The sequence below is a fragment of the Enoplosus armatus genome, chromosome 19 (genome assembly GCF_043641665.1).
Source record: "Enoplosus armatus isolate fEnoArm2 chromosome 19, fEnoArm2.hap1, whole genome shotgun sequence".
In the NCBI taxonomy this organism is placed as follows: domain Eukaryota; kingdom Metazoa; phylum Chordata; class Actinopteri; order Centrarchiformes; family Enoplosidae; genus Enoplosus; species Enoplosus armatus.
The window spans coordinates 8,708,264-8,734,523 of NC_092198.1; the positions used below are offsets into that span (position 1 = coordinate 8,708,264).

At 41.7% G+C, this 26,260-nt stretch overlaps 1 protein-coding gene across 1 annotated transcript in view; it reads right to left on the minus strand.

Moving 5' to 3' along the window:
• The window catches only part of LOC139302197 (MAM domain-containing glycosylphosphatidylinositol anchor protein 2-like), a 154,264-nt gene that overhangs the window by 48,938 nt on the left and 79,066 nt on the right, over window positions 1-26,260 (minus strand). The window contains exons 5-8 of the mRNA XM_070925817.1: window positions 23,470-23,602; window positions 22,950-23,219; window positions 10,023-10,114; window positions 9,686-9,923 (exon numbers count right to left, since the gene is read on the minus strand). Of these exons, the coding sequence (XP_070781918.1) occupies window positions 9,686-9,923; window positions 10,023-10,114; window positions 22,950-23,219; window positions 23,470-23,602 (733 nt within the window). The remainder of the gene's footprint in view (window positions 1-9,685; window positions 9,924-10,022; window positions 10,115-22,949; window positions 23,220-23,469; window positions 23,603-26,260) is intronic.

The following is a 26,260-nucleotide window of genomic DNA, read 5'->3' on the forward strand; positions in this document are numbered from 1 at the left end:
GTCCGACCCTCACCCCAGTGCCAATACTAGTGGCACTGTGTACTTGCTTACTGTTTGAATCAATCTGAATCTGTTGTGTCAACCAATCAGCGACATTTAGCACTGTAAACTTTGCCTCGATAGTTCCTGGGCCATCAAAACTTACTACGCGCATAGCGGGGACTGTTTTGTCACCAGGAACTAAATTTAGTCCATGGTTCCTTCGGTCAAAATGGAAGTGGTTCCTGAAATTGTTCCTGGGCCCCTGGAAAAGTTCTTGCAGTGGAGACGGGCTATACAGTAAGGCACTAACACTTCCTATAAACAAATTCTATCCACTAAGCAACTATAAATAAATTACCCTTCTAAGATACCACCATCATTGTCAGCATTGCCCTTACAATCATCAGCATTACAATATTATCATCATTGTCACATTTCCATCATAATGGTCATCATCACATCCTGTCCTCATCATAACACTATTTTTCAGGATGATTTCCACCACCATCATTACATTCATTCATAACTCTTATCACCACCACCATCACTTGCATCATTACCATCACTCCACAGCTGTTTACTTCTCTGCCCCCCTCCTCCTCCTCATGCAGCTACTCAATCTCAGCACAGCGTCACATAATTCAGAGCATTTCCAACAGAACCCTCCCAAAGGTGATATAGCATTATTGCTGGCCGTGTAACAAAATATGACCCTATAAATATTTTGCCTTTGTTTAACTGACGTTTTAGAGCCTGGCTGAAAGTGAACAATGAATAATAAAAGAAGTGCAAAGCACCAAAATTGCTGGACACATTTGCAGGTTTCCTTGAGTGTGCTTGTGTGTGTTCTATGTTTGGAAAGCAGGAAAGCTAGCAGGTTGGATCAGGCAGTCTGGTTCCTCATCAAGTATGCTGGCCAAGTAAATTTGTTTAATTAGTAAACCTGGCAAATTGCACCGGCTCCTAGAGTGCTGTGTGTGTGCATTTGTGTGTTCATGTATTTTTGTGTGAGTCCAAACCATCAGCAGACTCCAAGACTGTTTTGTAGCACTGCTCCCAAAAATAGTTTACAGCCAGAGAGTCGAGGAGTGAAAATCTTCTCAGCAATGATGAAACCGTGTCATGCTTCCCTGATGATTTTCGAATCACTGTCATTCTGCCCAAACAATGCTGCAGCTGGAATGAAGTCAAGCCACATTGAAGTTTCATAGTGATGAAATCACTTGCAATCTCCAGAAAACGAAACGGAGTCCAGCTATATTTCTTTTGACCCCATTTCTGTCTGGGTGAGAGGTAACAACTCCACTTCCATCTCAATTCTGCAACAGTCAGTTATTCCTATTGTCCTTAAAGTAGGTCAAAAGGTACCAACTTGCTCAAAATGCTGGAGCAAAAGTACATAAAACTGGATGTGAATTATAGATTAATCAAACTGGCAGAAACAAGGAAAAGCTCAACATGCTGCACTGATTCTAAGGTTGTGCTAAACCCCATCCTCACTTAAAAGTTCAATAATTACTTGTAAATTTAGCTCATTGTTGACCCCAGATTATATCTTGAGAATGTGAATGTCCAGGAGGAAGTAAGAGTGGGTCTAAGAATTGGAAAAGGTTGTGAATGGGGCACAATGTCAAAGAATTCTCTCTCATTGAACTGTATTTATGGAAACATCTTTCCAAATAAAAAAAAAACCTAAAACCTGTAAGAACAGCAGTGGAAACAAGCTGACACCGACCAACACCTCATATGTTGGCAAACATAATAGCAAACAGTGGCCTATTTAATTTACCCATCCAGCAGATGTGTAAATAGGTGTTTCTGGTCCAATATTCATTCTCCTTTTAGCTCTGTTTTGGTCTTCACCAAGTACTGAAGGAAATATCTGGTTCTTTAGCGGATGGATGCTCCATTATGATCACCAGTAAGTCGATAACTTTAAAGCAATTATACTGTTTATGGGAAATACTGCACTGATTAATCATTTTATTATAACATATAAAAGTTCCTAAAGTGCCTTTTCAGCCATTGTAAGGCTGTTAATCAGTTAGTTCAACATTTATCAATAACTTTTTGGTTGAGTAATGCATAAACATGTTTGTATCATTAGCATGGGATAATGAAGACTGGTCATTCATAGATAAATCTTGGCAATGCTGTTTGGCACCAAAGGAGCAGCAAAAATGATCTCCGCAGAGAAAATGACAGCAGACACTCATTTCACTCTCATACATTTGCTGATTGGTATTCGCACAATGTCTCGAGTGAGGCAGCCAGGTGTCAAGAGCTGACATATTTCTTTCCACGGCATATTTTCTTCACTTTTCCGAACGTTTCCTTGGGTCCAACCAGTGAAATGGTCAATTGACAGCAGCAGTATAGGAGGGGAGCAGCAAGCATCCATTAGCGAGTGGAGGAGAGGTGTATTCACTGAGTTGCCATCATTACACCTGGCCTCTCCTCAGCCCAGATTAGGCAGGCAATTACAGTTGTCTGCCTATTGGGTTTGGCAGCACAAATACTGGCTATCAGCTGCCATCGTCTCTCCCCGCACCATCATGGAAATGCAAACAGGCATACATGCGCACAGACACTCGCTCATCTCTCTCTCTGTTGCTTACTCTGTATCTCACTCTTCCTCCTACTCTCTCTTTCCAAGTGAACACCCTGCCTCTGTGTGCGAGACTGACCACTGAGATGCTCAGTGTGGCAGAGAGCCTGCTACTGGTCTTCACTGTGCTCTCATTGTGCCAAAGCCATCCAAATGCCAGTGATGCCTGCAGGGCATGCCCGCTGTGTGCGTATGCTTGTATAGTGTGCGCTTACGTGGTTTTATGTGTCTGCATGTGCATGTGTGTATAGCTGAGTGTTTCTCTTCTCGCCCACGGGTGACACCCTGCTGTGATCCTGCCTCAGTTCCTCAATGGGATGCTTCTAGTTGTTGTTGTTGACTGAAAATACTGTGTCTGTGTGTGTGTGCTTGTGTACTTTGTGGGCCTAAATTAGAGACTGGACCTCCTTGTTTGGCCTCAGTAGCGCTGCACATCTCTAGGGCCTCAGCTGGAATGATCCTTCAAGTGTAGAGGCTGATGGCTGGAGCCTTCCAGTGCAATGTGAGCTGACTGCAAAACGTGGAAATATCTGGCACCAGAGTGGTGCACACGGACATCTTTGAGAATAAACAACATTCGCACTGCCCCCTTTTTCGGGTAAGTGCTGTGACATCACTCCCCATTACCATGGCAACACTCTCTACTACTGCAACTCCTGCAGAGTGTGTGTCTGTATGTGTGAGAGTGTGTGTTTAGACAGCTTGAGGCCAATGAATTGGTCACAATGTGACAGGACTCTCTGCTCCTCAGAGTCCTGGACCTCTGGGGACAGAGAGAGGAGTCCCACAGGTCTACTGTGGACATGTTTGTGAATCTGTGTGTGTGGGAGAGCTGCATCTATACCCCAAGTTGCTGAAGTGTAATAAATATCCACAGATGTGTTAAAATTGGCTTAGTGCATTGATAGACTGCAGCGACACACTACTGACCACACTGACATAGTACTGTGAGTGTGTTTTTGAGCTCTATGCTGTTCCCCTGAGATTTTATAACTTATCTTGCGATCAATCACACAAACCCCTCATGAATTCATGAGGCTGAGATTGTGGAGCAGCAGGCTTTCAATACCAAAGCTCTTATGACTTGCAGTTTGATTTGTGGCCACACTGCTCTCTGTAATGTTGCCCGTCTGTTTTTACATTTACCCAACCAGGCAGAGTAAAAGGAATGCACACTGCCCAGTTTAGAAATACAGAAAGACACACCTCCAGTAACACCGCATTTACTGAGGCTAAATAGTGAGCAACCCCCCAGGAACGACCAGAGTTTATGTACATCGCTCAAGGGGCCTCAACAGTAGTTAATGAGGGAGGGAAGAGTGTTTCTTATTCATGTTTGCCTCACAGATTTTCCCAGCTGGACAGGGAGGTGATTTCCCAGATGGCCACCGCCATTAAGTATGACCTCAGGTGGTGCAGTTGAGGCTATATGCAGGTACGCCAGCATAATGCGCCGAGTTGTCTTGTCTTATTAACATATATTATGGACTTACCAAAACCTGGACCAGTTAAAACTGGTCATAGTATACCTACAACTGCAACTACCACTATGCTTCTGCCTGCCACCCTCTGATTTCCCAGACCTACATAAATGTACATGCTTGTGTTTTACTCTGATAGTTTCAGCATCTCCAGGACCATCCCAGGTGTTGTTGGTGTGTGTTGTGCTGACATTTGCTGCCAGGTGGTTATATGCTTATCATTCTAGAGGTGGCATGACCGTGGCATCTACTGTTGTCATATGGCAGATTTCTCAGGACAGCTTCCCAGCTTTGGGACAGCTGTTAGGTCCCTTCATCCCAGTTCACTGCTGACTGGGCCTGTTTTTGGATCTCTATCTTGTTAATCCAATGCTGGGATCTATTGTTCAGTCATTATTGTCATTATTTGTCATTATTTCGTCCCAGTTAGCAGTTCCTAACTTAACTTTATTTAAAGATATATTTTGGGCATTTTATTCGCCTTTATTGGATAGTGATAGCTTGAAGAGCAACAGGAAGAGTGGAGGACATGCAGCAAAGAGCCCAGGCCGGCATTGCACCCGGGCCGCTGCGGTAAGGAATCAGCCCATGTGGTACACGCTCTACACAGTGGGCTACTGGGGCGCCCATTCCCAATTTTTCACCTTACAGTGATCAGAGATATTCAATTTCACGTTTTTAGGTTTGATTGCACACATACTGTAAGACTTTTCACATCATTTTTGTTTGTTTTGTATTCAATCATTTTAAAGAATGGACTGGACCATCTTTTCAATGTAGAGGGAGTCGCATTTCCTCTTTGTTTCAGTTTTATTATTACAGACACATATGCCACCTAACTGACGATTCGCTGCCCTGAATAGCGATTATCCAATCATAGTTTACCAACCATTAACTAGACATGGCCAAGCTAATCCTGGATGTTATCAGAGTACAGGCTAACGTTAGCAGCTCTGTCCAACTCTTAAATAGATTTGGGGATGTTTATACTCCAACAACGATACCTAAACGTGTTACTTGAGAAACAAACAAAGAAGAACAATTCTCCTTGGTTATCTGAACATTTCCGAAATAGATCACCTGCTGGTGAGGGTGCTGACTTCTGCCTGGGACATATTGGGACATCAATCTTTCAGCATGGTATCATGTATATAGCCAGCGCATATTTCAGGCATCTTTTACAGTTTTAAAACAACAACTTAAGATGGAAAAAATGTTAGCTTAATTAGGGAGCAAGCTACAGCTGTTAAAATCTGCCTGCGACAGTTGTCATTTCAGCTGGCATACTCGACTGTTGCTGGCTATAAATGGGAAGCTTGCTTTTGTCTACCTCTGAGCGAAAACAAGGACCAATTGTCTGAGAAATGACTAAGAATTTAAAGTGGTCTGCCTGTTATTGTAAACTGCATATGTGCTGTGCATGTGAGAATGGAAAGCATAACAGGCGTACAACAGAAACTAAGGGGGGCGGGGCTTAGTCAGTTGAAAACCAGATGAACTCTTGTATAAATACAAAAGAAAAAGCAATGAAAGAGAATGGACCAGCATCAACAAAGAACCACATTCTGTGAAATCTCCACATGTCCAAACATAAAGGGAAAAAGCAGCAAACAACTTGTTTCCACCCACAGTGACCAAACAGCAGTAAAACCTTTGCACCCTGTAGGTGAGTCAGGATGCAGACCAGGTTTCTCTTTATCGGGGTCAGTGAATATGCTGCTGAAACAAGCACATCAGCGCGGTCAACAGCCAGCGGTCATGCTGTCCCTATTAGAGTCACATGTGGCACGGTCACTCGGATGATGTCGGTTCACGATGAGTCAGAGTCTAACGGACGGTTGAATAGAAGGACAGACAGAGATGAGCGGGCCTGCCGCAAGCTTTGATGACTCAAATTCATTTTGAAAAAAAAAAGAGCTTGTACATTGTGTTTATTAAACCAGCTCATTTCTTAATCAACTGAGCACTTAATTGATTTGCTTAATTCATTAACTGCAGTGATTCTTGAGATTGACAGAAACACTGGGTGGTGCCAGAGTTTCAGGTGTGAGTGGGATGCTAATTGAGGAACTCATCATGGAAGGATTTATCTCCCTCACAAGAAGAGAGAGGTGACTTTCAGTCCTCATACTTTGTGATCATCAATCAGACTGAGGAGGAGCAACTGTCGTGCGCTCATGCTAAGATGTATCGACAGAGGCTATTCTCTGTTTAAAGGACAGTAACGTAGTTTTCTTGAGCCAAGATGGTAGATGGTAATGTTTATAGTAATTATAATACAGCGAGTGCAACAAGCGGGTATCAGCTTTGTGAATCGAATGTGGCTTTAAATGTCAAGAATCCATCTGTAATAATGCTATATTGCGTCATGCTATTAAAATGTTATCTCTATGATGGTCCCAATGGTAGTTCCAATCTGAAGCCAAATGACATTTCAGAGTCACAGCCGTAGAATATCAATAATTACATCATCTAACAATAATCCAGCAAGACACACCCACTAAACACACATTCAACACAGGGACTAATGAGAGGATTAATCAGCTCGCTCCTGTTAGAAGTTTATGGGATGTTTTATGTTTTACACTAATGCACTCGTAACTCTTTTCAGCTGTTCCTGCGTCTTGTGGTTCTTAATCCTGACATTATCCAAAGGGGAGGTCTGTGTCCTCCTTTCCGGACAGCGCTCATAAATAAGCATTAGCCTTGCAATCTCTTGGAGCCCCCGATGAGAAAAGAAGTTGCTTATTTAATGAGCGTGTCATGAAAGTAAATATTAGTGCTGTTTTGCAAAAGGGAGAAATCTTGAAGGCTGCTGAAATCTGTGTTCATCAAAAGTTGAAACAATGGTAGATGATAAATATTCTCTTTTATAAAGACGTGCCGCGGGCTGGGGCTAAGCCCGGGTTTGGAATCTGGAACCGGAGCCAATGCTGGAACAGCCAGCGAGCTCCAAAGTGTTCAGACTAGAGACACTTTAGGCTCAATCGCTTCCCAACCACTTCCCCAGCACGAAACCCTGGCAGACCTGCAGCGTAATCTCCTCTAAACGCTTTTATTAAGACTTCTAATTGCAGCTCGGGCTTCCTCCCTTCAGGAGAACAGGCAGAGGAACAAAAACAGGGCTTATTCACCCCAAAACAGGCTGCAGGCGTATGGCAAGGCAGAGGCACAGGGCACTTTAGTACACAGCAGCTATACTGTGCCGCTCATTGAAGACACTTCTCTGATTCATGGCATAAATCTGACGGAAAAAATGCCACTCATAACAGGAAAACAGCCCAGCCACAACCAGGTAAAGCAGTGGGAATTGTAACTGGCAGAAGCAAAATTCAATATATTATTTCCTATGACAGGAACAGCTCTATGACAATGCAACACTTTCATAATATTTCATACCCACACATCTGACTGGAACAATAAAAGCTTAAGAAGCAATCACATCTAAGCCTTAAGGAAACCTTTCATTTCATATGATCACAATAGAGTCAGTCATTTCCTCGGTTATTTCCTCAGTCAGACAGCAATATTTTTTATTTTTTATTTTTTTTTACACATTAAAGGATCTGTGTTAATGCATTGGCATCGCCCAAGCACTCCAAAAGAAGAGACTGCGCTACTTAAAAGATAATGAGGAAACAATCTTGGCAGGTGCAATTGATCCCACTGTTTTATAGCTCAGGGATTATCAAAGGATTATCTAACAATAATTATGCACCCAAGGTCGACACACTGCTTTCATGTTCATGCTGTGAGTGGCAGCGAGGTGTGTGTGCGATGGAAAAACAATACAGCGAGTGGAGGAAAGGGTGCATGAGTGTCTAAATGTGCCTGTCGATGTGTGTGTGCGAGTGAAAGGGCAAATAAAGCTTGCTGTGAACCCAATCACAAGTTGCAATATCACACAACCCAAAAGTCACTTAACAGTGCTGACACACACGCCAGTGAATTCAAAGCAAAAGCAGATATCTCGTATCCAGTGGTGACACCAAACCCATGGGAGTCCCCTGCATGGAATATCTGGAGATCTGGGATGAGCGAGCGGCAAGCAGGAGACTCCTAATTGCGGCGTCTTCTGAGGCGTGGAGTCGATTAGGTCACACCCCTCGGTGGAGTCGAGGGCGGTGAACTAATGTGTGTGGTGATACCCAAGCATTACCACACATTTCCTGGTCATTGATTGACTCCACACGGGAGATTACAGATAAAGACCACCATTCCCGTCCCTTTACATGTGTTGTCCCTTTGTCTCTCTAACCATTGCATCTCACCATTATTGCAGAGCCTGCAGGAAGTGAGTGAGCACCAAACATATTGTTAACTGTACTAAATGTGCCATGCAGCAATCTTCTAAAAGTCAGGCTCTCTTTTGTTGCCTGTTCTGTTCCCGGTTTCTTATAAAAGCTGACAGGAAGAGGGTTGATTGATGTTAAACAACAGACAGAAAAATAGTTGTTTGGCAGCAGATTTTGTCCTTTGATTATTCTTTTAAAATACGCTTTATTATCCAAGAACCTACATCTTGCCTTCTTCTGAAACAACTGATGTCCAATAAGGCAGCAGAGCATCTAAAAGACACAATGAACGGCTGCTGTAACACTGCTGTTTCTATGGGACTACTAAACATGCCATGATTGAAACTACAATGATGCAGCTCAGTAGACAAGGTGGATAGGTATGTTGTGTTATTAACATGCTGTACACATGTACGCAAACGTTAGTCGGAACAGTGGTGGAAGCAGCCAATTAGATGGGAGGACGATGGATGTTTAGTCTCTGATTAGTCAGACTGATGGGAGTCAGCTTTGGTTCACAGGAATCCAATTGAACAGTCAATGCAATACAGGTGTTGTAATACAAGTGTCTGCAGTAACTAAAAATTACTGTAGAAGACGGTGGTTCCAGGCTGGGACAGATGACTGGAATTTAGTGAGGAACAGTCTAAAGAAGACATCCAAGCATTCTTAACCTGTGGAGATGGTCCATGACGAGGGCTTCAAGGGTCGGTTCACCCAAAGCACACACGCATAAAAAGCTGCATAACAACTAAACTGCTGAAATTTGGGGAAATAGCAGCTCTGCTAGAAACTGCTTTAAGAGCAATCACATAAGCCATCAGACAGGTTTCCAACTTTAATTATACTTCATACACCTCTCACCTAGAGACGAATACCAAGCTGATCATTAAAGTTATTTTTACACCTGCTGTGGGTAATAATTTTCTTGTCAACTTTGACCTACTGTACTTAACATAGCTGTAAAATCGTGGAGTTATAATATAATATAATATAATAATATAACTAACATTTACAGTGTATTATCCTTAGTTTTTACTTCCAAAAGAAATGGTTAATATAGCCTGACTGGACACGATTAGAGTAAACTGATCAACAACTACAAAAATAAAACTTCCATTGTCCCAAGCCCCACAGTCTAAGAAACACTGCCAGAGTTTTCTCTTTCTTCTTCTCTTTGTCAATAAGCATTTTTAATCTCTTCTTATGATCTCATGTGTGTATGACTAAAGTAGCTACACGATGTCTATGTATGTGTTTGTGTTGAGGGGGGGGGGGTGTGTAGATGCACCACTGACACAAAGGGGTGTGAGGCTCACCAGTTGTGGAAGAGATGTTGACGTCAATGCTGATCTCAGGGATGCCTCCTCCCTTCAGCGCCGCCACGCAGGTGTACGTTCCGAAGTCGGTGAACTTGAGGTCTATGATATCCAGGTTGGTGGTCCCGGGTGAGATGTCGGGGTCCGTCTGGGTGATGACCATACGCTCGGAGCTCCGCAGGGCACGGCCGTTCTTCAGCCAGCTGAAAGTCAGCTCCTCTGGTGGGGTTGCCTCCACCTAGGACATTTGGCACGTTGTTATTTGTGAGTAACTTACTATAACGTGCTATTATCTGCGTATATGTGTGTTTACTCTGCCAGTGCTCCTTAACCATACCTGACAGGATATCTTGACTTCACGTCCAATCTGGATGTTGTCGTCATTGTGGTAAGGGTCAGGAGTGATCCAGAATCGCCCCTTTTTCAAAGCTGTGAAGAGATAATCCATTTGATTAGAACTAAAATGACATTTGTAAACTGCACTCGTTCCTTCTGTAAATCTCCGACATGCTGCTGGAACAAATCCTGAGATATTTACTGTAGGTTATGGCTCTGCTTGTCATATTGATGTGATTTCTGAGATATAATCCCAAAACGGGATTTTATGGATTTTTTAAATAGATTCTTTCAGCGTTTTTACTTTTCTCAATGTCCACCCTTGGGCTGTCAAATCGCTGTTCTGCATCTCCAGCAAATGTATTGTAAATCTGACTTTGTTACTCGTACCTGCTCAGCCATTGCACACTTCACACGTCTTTCAAATGCATAGAACGACAGGATTGTGTCACAGCTAGCTGACATAACTGATCTGAGCATAGCATTGTGAGCAAAACACGTTTCTTGCTCATCTAGATGTGTCACCTCAGTAACGGGGTCGTGAAATCATAAAAGTGGTATTAAACCAGAAGTGTAAGAGTAGACATGGATGTGACAACTGTAACTGTTCTTCTGAAACAACAACTGAAAGTTTAGCTTTTGATGCCGCAGAAGGTTCAAACAGAGAACTTAACAGATAAAGCAGAATCATATGTTTGTTTTGAAGCTTTGAACCAACATTAATATTGATAGCTATGGAATGAAGAATCCTACAGCATTAAAGCAGGTTCACACATGCAAACACACACACACACACACACTGTGAAATTGGAGAGATACCTAACAAAATATCCACCATTTCTAATCCAATTTGGTTTGCAAACTCCATTTTCAAAGCATAGCTTCTCTGAATGGAAAAAAGAAGATGATTTCATTATAATGCATGCTGTATTGGTTCCAAACCCCTGCGCCTACTGTTCAATTCATCTCCTCTGCAAAAAAAAAAAAAGCTGACGGCACCATGGAAATCTTTTCATCTAGCAATTCCCAAGTGACATTATCATATTCAGTTTGGTAAAGGGAAAACGAAAACAAAACCTGCATGTCAGATTTAAACACAGGAAATTGAATGTGCAAAACACTGTGATGCCTGCCGAGCTGCACATTGAGAGGAGAGACGAGTGACACACGCCTCCTTGACATGATCTTCCTCCTCGCGTTTGAAATCCGCGTCGGCAGGCAGAGAATCCTATTTCTGACGCGTGTCAGATACAAATATTACAATCATGTCAACAGTCTCACAAACACCACTGTGCATTTGCCTTCATTCTTGTATGCCATATATACTTATTCTGCATAGCACTGCCTATCAGTCATGTTGTGTATAATTCCATAATATTGGCATGGAAACTGTGGCAATTAGCATGGTATGGTTTGCAGCATATATCTGTGACCTTTATGGATATGAAGATAATACAAGGCATTACCTGCAACCCACGTTTATTTCCCATTTGGGCCTCGCTCTGCATCTCAGTGTACATCTACTAAACACGCGCCACAATTCAATTTCCCTAAAGCCAACATACACAGTATAAGGTTAATGAGACAATAATTAGTCATTCATGGAGGAAGCCCTTAAGTGAGCATATCTGTGAGGAAATGTGAGGAAACAGATGCCCTTCAATCATACATGACAGACAGTGAAAAGACTCGGAGACAGAGTTGTAGTTATATCTTGACAGTTTGAAAAGGCTTTTGTGTCTCAGCGACGTCCTCAGCAGAGTAGCTGCTTCTTAAGAAAGTATTATCTCACACACACACACACACACACACACACACACACACACACACACACATATTTCCATGCATCTGTGTGAGTCATCACAGGTGACAGGGGATAAACATTGGGATTAACAGCTTTTCTCTTTTTACATTCCTCCAGCTCAAGTATATATTCTTCTCTCAATTCAAGAAAGTGTAATGCAACAAGGCAGTTAACAATCCCTGACATGGCCAGGTAATCTTGTTCATGAAGTTGTCTGTCAAGAGTATAGTAATTTGTTTCTGCAGTACATGTTTTGTAAACTGGCCACACAAATAACTGTCAGTGCTCTAGACAAAAAAATGTTGGCATTGTAAGGCTGAATAAATACTTTTCCCACAGCACATACGTCTGTAAATGGTGTATGTGATTGCCTCATTACAGAAGCCCTTATAATAGAGCGCTTGCTTGCAATGGTCCAAGGCAACTACTTTGTATATGGATGATTGGTTGGCCTACTTTGAGAAGAAACTGGTCAGCAGCTTCAAACAACCGCAAGAATACACCTAAATTTAATTTACAATCAACTCATACATTCGGCGTGACATTTCTATAAGCTTGATAGAATCATTTTTCTGAAACTGAACTCATGTGCCTTTTTCTTTATCTTTCTTTTCTTTATTCTCACTATATTTGGTATCCACTTCATATCCCTTAAATTTAACTGACAAGTGAAAGCACTTAGAGAGGAAAAAAAGGGCACAGTCACTGGCTTTTGTGTTACATTCACAATATGTTAGGTGGTTCAAGGTTGTTCTCAGGCAGCATCAAGGGTATTAAGGTACAAGGTGCAAATGAACTTTAGAAAAGTCAAGTTGTGAGCCTTTCATTGCTCACATTTATGAATAACCGTGCTGTATTTATTCATTTATTTATTTCATATAACTATTCAAAATGACATGAATTAACACAAGGACCTTCATTTTGAAAACATAGCTAAATAGATGTCCAGCTTGCAGGGCTGCAAGCTCCAAGTAATATAAAGGATCTTGCTGCTGGTGCTTGTGGTACTGGTTGGCTTTCCATATGCAATGCTGGTGTTGATTTATCTGGATTCCAAATTAAAATAGAACTGAAACATAAAACTGAACATAGTAGGACCAAATCATTAAAAAGAAAGAAAAGTATTCTCCATCTACTTACATATTAATGATGAACAAGTTCTGGACTGATTAGGTGTTAACTACAAGTTAAACTGGGATAAGAAATGTCTTTTTTCTTTTCCACTCCCTAATTTTCCCACACTTTTGCTCGTGGTGACTCAGCCCTCCCTCATTTCCACACAGAGCTGCAGTGCACGTCAGAATAGCCCGTTGCTGCATATGTGCACTCATGCATATTTCAGAATTGGTTCCTTTCCTGCCTTCCTCCACATTCAAACCTCCTTTCCTGCAATTTTTGTCTGACCATAAATATTGAATAGCAAGTAGGCATTCCTGTAAATCGACTACATTTGTGTACAAGGGAGATAAGTGGGCATTACTTCCCCTGGTTGTAGTAAATTCTGCTGGACAGCTGCAGTGACTAAAATGGTGCCTGTTCCCTTATGCATGGGAGAGAATCTGAAACTGGAGGTTATTTTAAAAAGGGACTCTGGTGAGCGTGTGGGGTGAGAAGTGCAGAGTTGGGAGACTTTATCGGGTGATGGTGCACTGTCACTCTTCCTCCCCCATTTCTGATAATTGATGGAAAAAGTCACATGAATCTTTAACGAGGACTCACAACTTTCCCATTCGCTCTGTGTCTACAACTATCGTTACACAATTTCCACAACATCATTAATATCTGACAAGAGTACGTGTGTATACAGCTGGAGCTAGTGACTCTATATGTGCATGTGGGGTAGAGTTTGCTCAGTTGTTATGGAGATGGATCTGTTGACATGAGAGCTCAGATCCATCTCCATGACAACTGAGTAGGGGTGTGTATCTCTCCCTCACAGATGCGTATTGTCGCATAAACAATACTGTATGCTGAGAGTCAAAGTTTATTCTGATATTGATGGATACTTGAAGGGACACTAAAATAAATCAATTACTTCCTCGATTTTTCTGAATACCCTAGAAAATGATGTCTGCCACACCAACAATCCTAACTGGAATTCGGGGCCAAATGGAAGTGGCAATAGCTGCTAATTAGGGCTGTACCCAAATCAGCATTTTTCATTACATGTTCAAGCTCAGGTTTTATCGACAAGACTCGCCTCCTAGTGTCTTGATCATCATCTGTGATCTGAAAACATCAGATTTTTATACAGTCACAGTTCAGTAATGAAATGCTGGCGCACCACAAGGCGTGTCTCCTGAAAGTGCTGCCAGTCGAACTGGTGATCACGCTGGCAGTAGTGGAAGTGGAGCTAGCGTCTGGTTCAAACAGTTAGCAGTTTATCCAACTTCGCTTTCATTCAGGAGCTGAGAGCATCAGAGCAGCGAAGGGAAACACCCTGCCGTGCTGTTATGCTGCGTTGCTGTGTGTACAGTGACGGCGCAAAAAGAAGAGCAGCAATTGGATTGAAAAAATTGGGTTTAACTCATTGATGTTTCAGGGGGGCAAGCGCGTGAAAGCACACGAGTGCACAGGGAGGATTTCATACAGCATTTGGGTTAGATCTGTGGTACTATAGAGATGTAGCCTAATCACTAAGTCTTGTATTGGTTAGTCTTTACACCCATGCAACTGAGCAAACTTCATCCACTGATGTATGATTGAAAACTCTGAAAGAAGGTCAAGAATAAGCTTTCATTATAACTTTTCAGAAGCACAATGTTACATTTTTGTTGAGATGATGTCAGCTGTTCTTTAGGCAAAACAACATTTGCATAAAGTTGAATTAAGGCATCTCAAAAATTTTACATTATAAGCTTCATGAAGGTAATTTTACTCTTTGTGCTGTGTGTTAAATATTAAGGGCTCGCAGCAGGATTCATTTACGACATACCACGACTTGTTAGCAAAGCTGGTCTAGTGGTAGCTCCTTCGTTAGGTGCCAACTAAAGCAAGAAATCATTGGAACATTAAGGAAAATTTAAACAGACATGTCAGGCACCAGTGTTGAAAATCCAGCATCATTTAAAACAAAATTGCCAGTATCACAAGCGCTGGAGCACAAAACACAAGTCAACATATGCCCAACAAATTCTGCATGAATTATTGATGATTTTGGAAGCTGGTTTCCTTTTATCACCATCAGAGCTTCCTGCCATTTAACCTTGACTGTGGCAGCATGCCAAGGAGTAAAACATCCACTGTAGGGACACTTACAGGAGCTATTTTCTTCATGGTAGTAAGAAACGGGGGTTCTGCTTGTACCTTTGTATTACAATGACTCCTGTATCCTATTTTACCTGACAGATTGCATGCAGTTCAATGGTGATCCAGTGAATTTTCAAGGCATTCTTTTGGATCATTGTCGTACATTTTATAGTGTCCCCGTGTTCCTTTTCTTTTAAACCGCAAGTACTCTTGCCTGCAGCCAGCCTGTATGATTCTCCATAGCTTTAATAGCCTTTGGGAATAATGGGTGGCCTGTACATAAAAAGCGCAGATAATCACACAAAGAGAAAAGCCCCAGTTGAGGCCTTCTTCTACAGAGAGCTCATGTCACACGGCAGGATTACAATACCACCTCAGGGGAGCTTCTAAGCAGGGCAAAAGTACACACAGCACTGACATACTGACTGTGATATGCACGTATGTAGGCGCATAATGACAAAGACACAATGGCATCACTGACACAAACAAATGTAGCAACAGTGCAAGATGCATGAATGTGTTTTTTCCCCACGACCTGCACCAGTGAATTTTCCCTGCCTTTTGTCTCGTAGAGAAGAAAGACGTGTCTCACTCCATCCTTACTCTGAATCATTATCCTCCTGTCTACCCATCAGTCCATCTCATTTTTCAGTCAGTCCTGTCTGTCGCTCTCTCAGCAGGCATCATGCTGTGCTCTCCATTCATTCTTGCAGAGAATATCAGCATGTGAAGTTGAACTCATCTCTCAGAGCCAGATGGATGTCTCTCTAACTTCCGCTCTCCTCTGCCTCATCTCCTCCGCTCAAGGTTAAACACGAAAAAAGGACAACCGGCATTAGCACGGTTCAAAACACAAGGCATTCACACACGCTCGCATGCGCACATTGGCACCGCTGTCCAAACACCTTTCATTTTCCTATTATCACTCCATGCATCTTCACATTAGCACCAACACATTCCCCATGCATCAGCACCTTTACAATATCACAGCCACTCACACACGTCCATTCAAAACAAAACACGAGTCCTAAATGCTGCTCTCAACCTTCAGGCTGACCTCAGGCTTTAATTTATGTTGAAAAGGATTCATATGCACACACAGGTGCTGAATGCACAAACAAAACAGGCACGTGCTCATGTACAGGCACATTCAGACACATACAAATACACATACAGACAGTCCTTAGGGCCGCAGCCCAAGAGACCGGCCTGCCTTTGCCAGTTCTGGCCATCCAGCCATTAAATCTGGCATTCATGAATGGAAATATATTCAGCTTTCGACCTGAATTTATTCCAAAGCAAATTTGATAAGGGTCATTCACATGTTGATTCACATGCTGACAGCCAGGTTTTTACAAGGCACGTCATGATTGTTTTCTCCCCACCAAACATACCAAATATAAACAGCGGGGAGCTCACACTGAAAAAGATTGCATTTCTGCTTCTCAATAAATAGCAGCAAGCTTCCAATCAGAGTTACAAAGTGTGGATTGTAGCTAGTGTGTTTGACTTTGTGTTTATGCTTGAATGTGTGTACGTGCGTGGGTGTGCGGAATTAGCTGTGTCTATGCTAGCAGGTCGGAATGATGGATGTCTTGGGTGTAAAAGCTTCATGCCTGAATTTGTCAGGAACTCCTGGAGGAATTGTCGAGAAAATCCGACGACAACACGGTGGCGTTTGATTTTGAATCTTTGATAGCTACAGCAATGCTCATTTCTTGACATCACACAGAGGGAAAACACATTGCTTAGCGGAAAAGACGGGGAACACATGCACAGAGTCAGCTCATCTGTGCGCGGGGAGACATGAACACAAAATGCCAGGCCGGCTGCCCATTTCAACAACACCATCTACCGACAGTTCTGTCTCGATTCACCAGCTCTCCGTTTGAGATCTGCCTACTCATATTTGAGCAACAGAAGAAAGGAAGAAGCAACCAGAGCGGTGAATCTTTGCATTGTCGCAGCAGATATATCAAAAACTGGCGTGCTTGTGTAAGACAGAATGGACTGAAGTGGCAGAGGAAAGCAGGGTATTGACCTGTATTTGAAGACGTGTTGCGGACCCTTAATCCATAAAAAGGATCTTGTCAGCAGGGTGACGTGATGCCAGTAGCCTGCTGGGCTGACTGTGGAGGTGGCCAAGCCCTGGAAGGCAGTCTGGCTGGTGGGACAGTATGGCCAGAGAAACTACCATCTGCTGGGGAGAGATGTGTGTTTTCACACACGCAGCCCCCTTTGGCAACAGCAGTTTGAGAGGGTTTCTCAAGGACTGGAGAGGAGGGTGAACGATAGGCAACGACGAGGCCACAGGGTGACCCTGAAAAACACGCAAAATGAACTGAGTGTGGCAGAACTGAGTCACTTGGTATTTCATGTACACGTGCTGTATATGCACATGAATATCAACACATGCACAGACAGATGACCAGCATTTCTTCCCTTACTTAAGTGCTTATAATTCCAAACATTTCAGCCTTGACGCTTCATGGCCACACATTAGCAATTGGAAGAGATATTCTGAAAATGAAATCAACAGGCACAAAAATATATGTGAAAATGTACTAGTAGGGGGTGCAAATGCACAAAGACAGACAGAGGCATTCTGTCGTTCTGTTGCCTCTTTTTCTTGTGCGCACACACACACACACACACACACACACACACACACACCCACAAACAAACAAACAAACAAAGAGCAAGTAAAGGTCTGCCTGTGCTCTAGCCTCGAGCCTGGCTTATCCTCTTTCAAATTTCCTTTTCTCCTCACTTCAAAGTATCACGTCAGTAAAAAGTTGCCAGAGCAACTGTACTATATGTTTTGTCAGGCACAATTATAAGAAATAGACATATTTTATGTGCGAACATGACAATCATTTTCATAAAAAATCCAGCCAACTAGAGATAAAGTGAGACGTGAAATTACAGGAGAACAAAACAAAATGGTTTATCTTAATTCCTACATGGTCAGATTATAATTTATTCAGGATGGGACGGCATCAGGAGATACAGTACATTCAATTCAAGTGCCAGACTATACAGTATATATTGCATTATATACAGTACAGTCATGGTAGTTAATCCAAAGTGTTTCCTGTGTGTTTCCTGACAGGTTCAAATCCATTCTGGACACTACGACTTCATCCTGTCCACTCTGCCTCCATTTGTCACTTGGAGGGTTTGCCATTTCAAACCAGTTAATGGGGAGTGGAAGAGGACTATAAAACCCTCTGACAGCAAGCGTGCACCGGTGTTGACTTGTGATGTTTGAAAGAGGACTTACAAATTCATTCTTCAACCATAGTGTCTCACTCAGTACATATCTTGGTCATAATTCTTGACAACTTTAAGGGATCTTTTTTGTGTGTGCGTTGTGTTTATGCATAAAAGCAAAAACAAAAGAATGTCACGAGATACATCCATATTCGACTTTCGAATACCAATATCTGCCTCAAAAATCGAGTTTCAGTGTCGGGCTAAATTCACTACCAATAAACAGAAGCACACATGTCGGAGAACGCAGTAAAATTTAACTCTGTCTTGCAACTTTCCAACTGTTTGTTTGGTCATGCTCATAAACCTTTGCTTTCTTTTTTTATGGTGGGCTTAAACAAAATTAAAGGAACATGGGGAGAAATTAAAATCAAAGAAGAAAACATCAAACATCTAACAGTATCCATGGTGATGGAAATTTCATGCCAAAGGTGGAAAATTTAGCACACACCCACCCCAACCCACCCACCTAGCCCCCTTAATATGGAAAGATACTGTAAGCTTGTTTACATGCAGCATGACACTCTGTAACAGTAGTGAGGAGGGATCAGTTTATGCCACAGACGCATTCAGCTACAAAAGCAAACAATGGAGAAACTGTTCTAGAAAAGGGTGCATCTTGGACATGGTTTGGTTTTGAAAAGCCAGTGGCCAAGCAGAATACAATTATTATATTGATTATTCATGTTGATATATTGCACAAGCTATGTTTTTCATCACCTGAAAATTAAATACAACAAAAGTCCACCACCACGCGTATGTCGGACATACAGCGCTGTGTGTCTCCATTATGTCACTGCGCTCCTCATGGCTGCTGCGCTGCTTAACATGCAGCAAGTTATTAAGAAACAAAATAAATCCATGATATGTTTCTATAAATGATGTAGTCTACTAATGTACGGTTATACCGCCCACCCTCGTCATCTGGTGCATGTTGATTCCAAAAGTGCATTTGCGTCAGTGACAGCTCATCAGACTCAGGAGAGCGACCCTGATGTCACGGTGAGATGTGTGATAACGTGCAGAATGTTTTTCATAGTTTATCAGTCGCCCCCAGAATTTTAAAAAGAAACTCAAATGCTTTCGGATTTTATGGCTTTTAAAACATCTATAATGCTTCATCCAAATTCTTTTAGACATCAGTGATGTTTTGATGGACTTAAGAGTTTCTCATCAAATTGTGATGTCATTCAAGTTTGTCTTTCTTTCTAATTGGCTTTACTTTGATAATCAGTATCTGTCAATGTCCAAGCTAAACGGACAGGTCATTTAAGTATGACAGCATGTTGACAGTATGTTGATTAGATGTCATTCACACACCCTCACTCTGTTCTTAAGGGACTGTCTATAACTATTGATCCCACAACTGCACTGACGAGAGTGACCGTTCATCAGTCTCATAAGAATGTTCCCAATTTATTTTCTCTTTTTATTGATCCCTAATTTGCTTTGTCACACACTGATTACTTGTGTCATTTAAGCATCTCCCCATTGAGTTTTAGACTGCCTGGATGTCTTTGGTTTAGATAACTTTCACCACAAATTCACACTGAGATGTGTGATGACTCATTGACTTTTATTTACTCAGGACAGAGTTTGTAGTCTCTTGTTAATTCATTTAGCCTCCTCCTTGTGTCTGCTTTCCTTTTGTTTTAACACCTACAATAAATTATTGTGTTGCACAGATGTCGAGTGATGGCTTTAGTATAAGTCTACTGATCCATGTCCATCTCTCCACAATGGGTGTTTATCATGAAGTATATGATGAATCCAGCGTGCAGAAACGTACCAGATGTATCCTTGCACATGACTTTTTTTTTAAAGAGCTAACAGTTATTTGATTAGGGCTATGTTAAGCAATTAATATGTTGTATTGGGCTTTGTTATCTGGATTGATGGAGCCAAATGGTAGCAGCCTGCTACTGAAGTGAATCCTTAGTTGTTCATAAAGCACTGCATTGCATAAAACATTCAATGGCTAAGTATCCTGGTGACATTTAGTCAAGCAGAATAACATATATTTGTGCTGTTTAACTTTTAACAAGTCGAGACAATGCTCTGCAGCCTCACATGCAACACAGCAATGTGTGTGTATTTAAACTTTATGTAAACTATATCTAAGGAAGGTGGTGATTTTTTTTAATGATATTTGACGAAGATCCCATTTGAGAATCATTGTCAGCTCCAGACGTTTATGACACATCAGTGAGAGCGTGATATTTATTGCAGCGATTGCCTGCACTGAGTTGACTTATTTGCTGCCACAGGACACCTGACATCTCCTCTTTGATGTAAGCCTCTCAATTCTTCAGTCCTCAACTATATGGGCACTTTCACAATACAGAGAAGGGGTTTATCTGTCAGGGGGGCCATCAGACATGATTTGTTGATGATTTGATTTTCATCCCAGGCAGCATATGGCTGCATAAATAAATGCTTCCAAACAGGCTGAGCACAGAGGCGACCTGGTGATGGAGCTGTGGCATAATCTCTCAGATGAAAGGAGAAGACTCTGTGAGAAACTTTCTGAGCCAATCTGCTAAAAACCTCTGATTCAAATGTGTCCCATTTGTATGTGTGTGATGTTCTCTGGAAAGTCGAAATTCACATTTGGATCATCCCATGAATGCTTTTTTGTTTGTGAGGCTTCCACTAATTAATGCATCTTTTTATTCACCTGAAAGAGGATCCTGCAGTTTCACATTCAGGGCGTTGGGATCCTCTGTTATGTCACAGATGAAAGCCTAGTCACACACCACCCTTAATCCTCAAGCTTAGTGATAGCAGTCGATTTAAGAGTATGAAAGTCGATTTCCTCATGCATCATGTCGCATTTGTGCAGGTCTCATACAAAAAAAGCTTTGCAGATTGTAAAATTGCCTGTCTTGACTATTAACCTTCAAAGTTGTTTTTTTGGCATTTTACTGTACATATTGCCTGCCTGGTGATGAGTAAAAGTGCACAGGAGGTGATCCTGTGTATCTGCGTTGATAGAGAACTGTCAATATGACAAGCATGCAAAAAGTGGTACTTTGATGTAATGAGCTACAGCGAGATCAGATGCTCTTCTGCCTCCTGTGCAGCTCGGAAAAAATAATTTCCCTGATAATGGCCAAACAGGCAGCAATGGCCCTCGCCCTTCTGCTCTTGTTAAATTGGTGTTAACTACTCTGTGAATCAGTGTATTTTAATAAATATTTTCACATTCTTTTGCCTCCAGCATTGCCCTTGACTGTCTTTAAATTACCTGAGCAGTAATTACAGAGAGATCTGATGCTCTGTGTGTTTGTAAGGTCAAACTGTATGAGCATATTCCATATCTGAGGGACATTCAGCAATACTATGAATAAATCCAATACAAATATATACAAACAAACTTTAAACAAATGCATTGCAATTTGTTTGCAATGTTCAATCAAAAGTAAATAAGAAATAAAACCATGTGCACAATCATACAAAATGTGCATAATTTATCACCATCCTCAGGCAGCAAAGAAGGAATTTAGACAGAATTTGAGGCCCATGACATATTAAATACACGTATTCATTATTTTATGTATTGTATTGGTGCATTAGAAATGGCTCTCCTGCTTTTATTGTTCTCAGACAAGACATGAAATAAATAACCATATTAATAAATAGAGTCAAATATATTACAATTGTGCAATAACTTTTCTTAAAACTCAACTCATTGTTGTTAAATGTTATTTCATCTTCCTTATTTTCATAGTAACAAGATTTTAATGGAGTTTATTTTGATTTAATCATACACATTTTTATTTCAAGATTCCCTTTTTCAAAAGTCTGTTTTTATTTACAGCATAGTTGCATTTTTCCTAATGACATTTTTACTTTACATCACATTTTATTTCATAATGTCACCTTTCAGCAAATCACATACCCCCAGCCTGTTTTAGCCAGATCAGCAATTGCTAATCAAATTTAGGCAGCTAGCACCTGTTAGCTAGAGCAGCTACAATGTCAAAGTCATTCTGAATCAATTAACTACAGTCTGCTACTGTACATACACAAAGTGCACAGACATAGTAACCAACCTCTGCCTTTACTTAGCTTAATACTGCTGCACATGCTACCTAACTAACAGCTAGCTAGCCAGGTTAGCGTGTGAGCTTAGATTATTATTTCGCATCAAAGTGAAGAGTCAATGTTAGCAGCAGCGGCTAGGTGGTTAATTTAGAGATACCTCAGCAGCATTTTGAGCCTGTAAATAAAAAAGACACACACACGAGGAGTCTTCCTCTTTGGTTGTTGCGGCTAACAGGAGCTAGCTAGTTAGCTGACAGTTGCTGAGCTTGCTGATGGGACAGGCACTGGTGACAACTCCAATCATGAAGTGACATTGCAGGTTCTCTATGACTAAACAAAAATGAACTCTTAAACTGTAATTAAATAAATTGTTAAATAATGTGTTGAGTTTTAATAATCTATCACTTTATTTAACATTTTATTTGTTATTTTAAATATTTTACTCTATTCATTGATATTATTTATCAGATTATTTATTTCATAATGTTTTCTACTTTTCTTCATTAGAATGCATTGAGGCTCCATATATCTGGTCATGCAGGCATGCCTTCTCACCTCGCACCACGATGGTGGTGGACTTCTTGGCCGGGTTTCCCACGTTGTTGCTGGCCACACAGCTGTAGACCCCCGCCTCATCGGAGGTGATGGCTGGAAGTGTGAGTGTGCCCCCCTTCACCACGCTCCTCTGTGGCAGGCTGTCATTACTGCTGACCCAGGTAAGAATGGGGGGCGGCTCTCCACCTGTGGTGATGCACACCAAGGATACCGTCTGGCCAGGATTCACCACGATCGGATCCTCCACCAGCAGCTTGATGGACGGGGAGGCTGTGGAGGAAGAGCGTGTGGAGTCTTAGAAAGACTGGCAGAAGATGGACAACTTTGGCAATTATGGCAATGGCAGCATATGTCAGTTGAGAGACTGCACACAACTTCGTCTGTTTCCACTTCTGTTCATTAGACACTTATAGAATTTGCTGTTTTCATATTGCAACCGACTCAAATGTAATCAAGACCACTGCAAAAATGTTGGTTAAACTGCTTATAAAATGATTATGAGAAAAGTCAAAAGTCTTACCTGTCTTATTGGTGAGTCTGAAGATAACACTGCGGTCAGGGATCCCACACACATTTCTGACAGAGGCGATGCAGCTGTAGTTGGCGTAGTCCTGGGGACGCAGGTTCTTCAGCTTCAAAATCTTCGTTTCCCCCTGCAGCTCAGACCAAACCAACACTGGTATGCAAATGTGTGCAAAAACATCAACATAATCAAGTAAAAGAAATGCAGAAAAGAAGGTACTGGGAAGGAGATGACAAAGGCCAAACAGCTCCAAAGAAAGGTCAATGAGATGAATATGTATATAGTTTTAATGAAGCCAAAAATGAAAAGAAAAGGTAGCAGAGTTCGAGAACATTACTGTAAAATCACTCTAAAAAATGATGCTGGTATTTTTCAAGAAAATTAAAGTGTCAGCTTGCTCAATACCAATGCGTAGATTACTTTCTGCTCTATGGCCCTGCAGTATTTTCAACATTCAGCTACAGAAGTATGGATGGGCTCAGTAGGGGATCCCTCCACAGAAACGGCTTTATCATGGAGAATGTGTGTTTGATTCCAGCCGGGCCCGTCAACCATGAGCCCCGCCCAGAGGGCTACAATGAGGATGTGAACCTTTGATCTGGCTGACTCCAATGCATGGGTGTTGGGTTGGAGGGGGGAGGTGGCAGATTAGTCAGCCACATGCTGCGGCAGTCCACCCAACATGACAGTCACTTGCATCTTTCAAACCCTTTCATATCCAATGAGGCTGATGGATAACTTAAATGTATTAGATTAGGCATGGACCCCACTCTCCACTGCCTTTCTTTCTCCATCACTTCCTCTGCTTCAGAGCAGATATCAGGAGATGAGGTCCGTGGTATTCAGAGTGCATGCTTTAGTGGGGGGGGGGGGGGCAGATTGGAAAGAAAATCTATTTGGAAAATGCAAGGGGCAGAGAAAGGAATGGAAAGGACAAACACATTAAACCGAATTGGACAGGGGGATTGATGGTCATATTGATGAAAAGATTGAACGTTAAAGTACACAAGGGCTACACAACTGGGATTTATGGTTGTCGTAAAGGGCAAAGAAATTATGGAAGAGACTATTGTCACTGTCACCTGAAAATAGTATTTGTCCAGTTTTGTTTTCATGTTTCATGTTTTCAACTTATTTGAGGGATTAGATGCTCATCTTCAGGAACACAGAATCAAAACCAGCTTGATGAAATGAAAAGGCAGTGAAGATGAAACTGAGAGCATTATTTTATGCTAGCAGCAGGAAAACATGTTGACTACATGGGGTAAGTGAGTGAGGAAGCTGAACGGAAGAGCATTATAAAAATGTCAAAATTGACATGAATGGGATGTGTGCCTCAGCTGGGTGATGAGCATTATGTTGCTAACTGGGCTTTAAATGGTTACCTCCTCGAGATCTAGAAACGGAACATCACACACCACAGGAAGGCATCAAACCCATCAGAAACATCAAAACATATCGAGAACGATAAAGAGGTGAGAGTCTGACGAGAGATGAGAAATGGCTCCATTATGGCTTCGATAATTGTGCTATTCTCTGGCACTTTGGGGGCAAAATAGTGGAGAGAGAGGTGGAGGAGAAAGTAACAGACAGCAGAAAGGACAGGGTTTCTACAATAAAAGCACAGCTCTGGGCCTCACTTAATTATGAACCGGTTCTCCAGAGTTTGAAATGCCACCTCTGCATTTCTACAGTATCAGTGGGAATATAAAAAACCTTTGGTAGACTGAAAAAGTGCAAGGGAATGAAGCTGGAATGAAGAATAATGGAGGGAGGAAGGTATAGAGACAAACTTAATTCACAAATCTGCCTGGCCAAAATAGAGGCCTGGCTGCACTATAATGGACTCTAACTTGACCCTGTAGGCTCGATTTCGGTCAGGAATTTCTAACTCCATTGTCTGAGTATATTTCAGGCAAGTTCAGACATATTGTTGAAAAATAATGTTATAAGCCATTTATATGAGCAAATTACTAGGAGTTTAGTCCGGATTTATTTGGTGTTGGACTCACACAAAGCTAATCTCTGGGTTTGGGTTGTGCTCAAATTTTCAGACCCAATTAAAGCTTTAATAGAGGGCAGGATGAAGGAGCGAGGGAAGGAGAAAAGAGGTATGAAGAGCAGGATGGAGAAGGATAGAGTGTCTGATGAGGCCCAGTTGTGCAGCTTCTTCAGCCTCCTTCACCCACTCCATTAGTTCCCAGCCATCTTCCTCCATTTGGCCAAACATCAATTTCACTTCCTTTTTTCTCTCTCTCTCTGTTTCTTAAGCCTCTTTTCCCCTCTCGCATGTCTCTTTTCTCTTCCTCGTACAACATACAAGTCACACTCAATTCAATTCAAAAACTACAATTCTTACTGCTGGCAGAATAATCTCAATCAGCTCTTTGTTGACTGCACAAGATCCTATTTTTAGAACAAAAGCGTCTCAATTTTCGCTCAATGGAGAGAACTGGAGCTCAATCTTTCTGGGTCTGTTATTTCTCAATATGGACGTAACTTTGTGAAACTGGGTTAGTGAAACTGATATTGCTATTCATAGGGTTAATGAGTAAAACTTTTACTGTCCCATAGCACAACAAGAAAAAACACAGTCCCAATGCTACTATCACTCGCAATACATAAAGGCAAATGAAACAGCAACACTATTATTACAGTATTTCACGATGCAATATGTCACCTTTGTAACAAGATGTTGATTCATTAATTAGCTACTGTGGCTTACTCATCTCTGTTGTGACAATGCAGGAAGAGAGTGTGTGTCTGTGTTGTGAAAAGAGGCTGATGA